General features: G+C 56.7%; 1 protein-coding gene across 1 annotated transcript; it reads right to left on the bottom strand.

The window, feature by feature from the left end:
* Positions 1–286: 286 nt before the first annotated feature.
* LOC119099133 (adult-specific cuticular protein ACP-20-like) lies at positions 287–652 on the bottom strand. Its single transcript, XM_037222229.1, has 2 exons — positions 455–652; positions 287–409 (listed from the first exon to the last, which is right to left on the bottom strand). The coding sequence occupies exons 1-2, from the start codon at positions 650–652 to the stop codon at positions 287–289; spliced, it is 321 nt and encodes a 106-aa protein (XP_037078124.1).
* Between the last annotated feature and the right edge of the window lie 1,002 nt (positions 653–1,654).

Genomic DNA, 1,654 nt, shown 5'->3' with positions numbered 1-1,654 from the left:
TGTTCTGGATGCGTCACCCTATTTTGTCGCGGTCTGCGCTCTTCAATGATTTAAAGATTTTTTCGTCGCACTACGCGATGGCCCATGCTTATATGAGCGCAGTCTATTTACATCGTGTGACATGATTGAAATATTGATCGTCAGTTTTATTCCACTCGAGCGGTTCACAACCATTACAACAAATCACAGAAAACGTGGGAATCACGTAGGACAAAAATATTTACACAATTTGAATACTGTCTGCGTTAAATATTTCACTGAGCATTTCCGACCAGCGCACCGTGCTTTAGTGACGACCAGCTCCGGCGTATCCTACGACCTTAGCCCGACGCTCCGGGTGGTTGGCGTACCCGTCGTAGGAGACCTCAGCGTTGTAGCCGGCGTAGTGGTCGGCGTAGTACTTGACGTGCTGGGTCCGGCCGTCCGGCAGGTTGACCGAGTAGTAGCCCTCAACCGCGCCGTCACCGTTGGACTGCTCGCTCTGCGCCATCATGGGACCGTAGTGGGGGTCGTCCACGGCGTACTGGAAGTGGTAGGGCCTGGGCTCGTAGTAGTCAGCGCGGCCGTAGCCGCCGCCGTATCCGCCGTGAACGGCTGCAGGACGACCAGCAGCGGCCACGGCCACAAGGGCGGCAATGATGAAGGTCCTCATGTTTGACTCTGTGGGAGGCTGACAGTGGACTGTTGCTGTCTGGCGGTCGCCGGCCGGTTTTATAGGACGCCGCGGCTCCACACCTGGTGCAAGGGCGTGGCGCCCGGTCGCTCGCCCCGGTCCAGCCGCCGCTGGCTTCCGTTGCCCCTACCCCGTGCCCTCCCCTCCAACACATACGCCAGCGTTACAATGACGCGGCCGCTCTCCCCTCTGCAGCGGAACGGGACGACTTCCGAGACGAGATGTCTCGGAAGGCTTCTGATACTGAGGGGCGATTGTTTAGACAATGTGTCGCGCTCAGCTGTTTAAGTGGGATGAGGCTGCACCTGTAATACCTTCAGAAGTGAACGGTGTATCTATGGTGCATCATGGAAAGGTGGAATGCTCACCACCTTTACACCCTCATGTTTTTTTGGTTTTGGTTTTGTTTGTTGTAAAGTTTGGCCGGTCAGCATCACTGCTGCGACATGCGGCAAATGACACGAAGGGAGCGCTGTATTGTTCTGTGCCCAGTCCTCAGTCACAGGAAATACTGCGGACACGGGGAAAACGAGACAGAATGCGGTTGCACATTGGCATTTCGTTGAAGTGCGTACTTTCCCACGTACATGATGCTTAGTTGCTGGTCCGTTTAGCTTCGCAAGACCCTTTGGCGGGTTGGGTTTGAGTTGGCTGATTCCTCGGACGGCGCAAGCTGTGGCATTCTTTGCCTTTGCCAATGAGTGTGTCAGCGACCCACGAGCCGCTCCAAGGTCACGCGAGCATGCATACATTCTGCTTCGACAAACGGGAGCCGGGAGGGCGTCGGTGCGGCGGTGCTGACATTCCGAGTCGCTCGACGACCGACGGGTCCGACGACCGCCTGCCGCCTGCTGCCTGCCGCCTAAGGTGGATCGATCACCTGTCGAAACCCATCTGCGCTACACTGCATTGCGCGAAGGAGGCTCATTGAGATTCGAAGCTCATTGCGCTCCGCACGACCCACGCCTCTTTGGCACTGCT

Source organism: Pollicipes pollicipes, unplaced genomic scaffold, assembly GCF_011947565.3.
Source record: "Pollicipes pollicipes isolate AB1234 unplaced genomic scaffold, Ppol_2.1 Scaffold_2555;HRSCAF=2994_pilon_pilon_pilon, whole genome shotgun sequence".
NCBI lineage: Eukaryota > Metazoa > Arthropoda > Thecostraca > Pollicipedomorpha > Pollicipedidae > Pollicipes > Pollicipes pollicipes.
The sequence above is the reverse complement of the archived record's forward strand: the minus strand, read 5'-3'. Positions and strand labels throughout refer to the sequence as shown.

Excerpts from the sequence above, each read along its gene's own strand:
- LOC119099133 (XM_037222229.1), bottom strand. The coding sequence starts at position 652 with ATGAGGACCTTCATCATTGCCGCCCTTGTGGCCGTGGCCGCTGCTGGT. Across the intron at positions 410-454 it reads AGTCCAACGGTGACGGCGCG|CACGTCAAGTACTACGCCGA; the intron begins GTTGAGGGCTAC and ends GGCCGGACCCAG.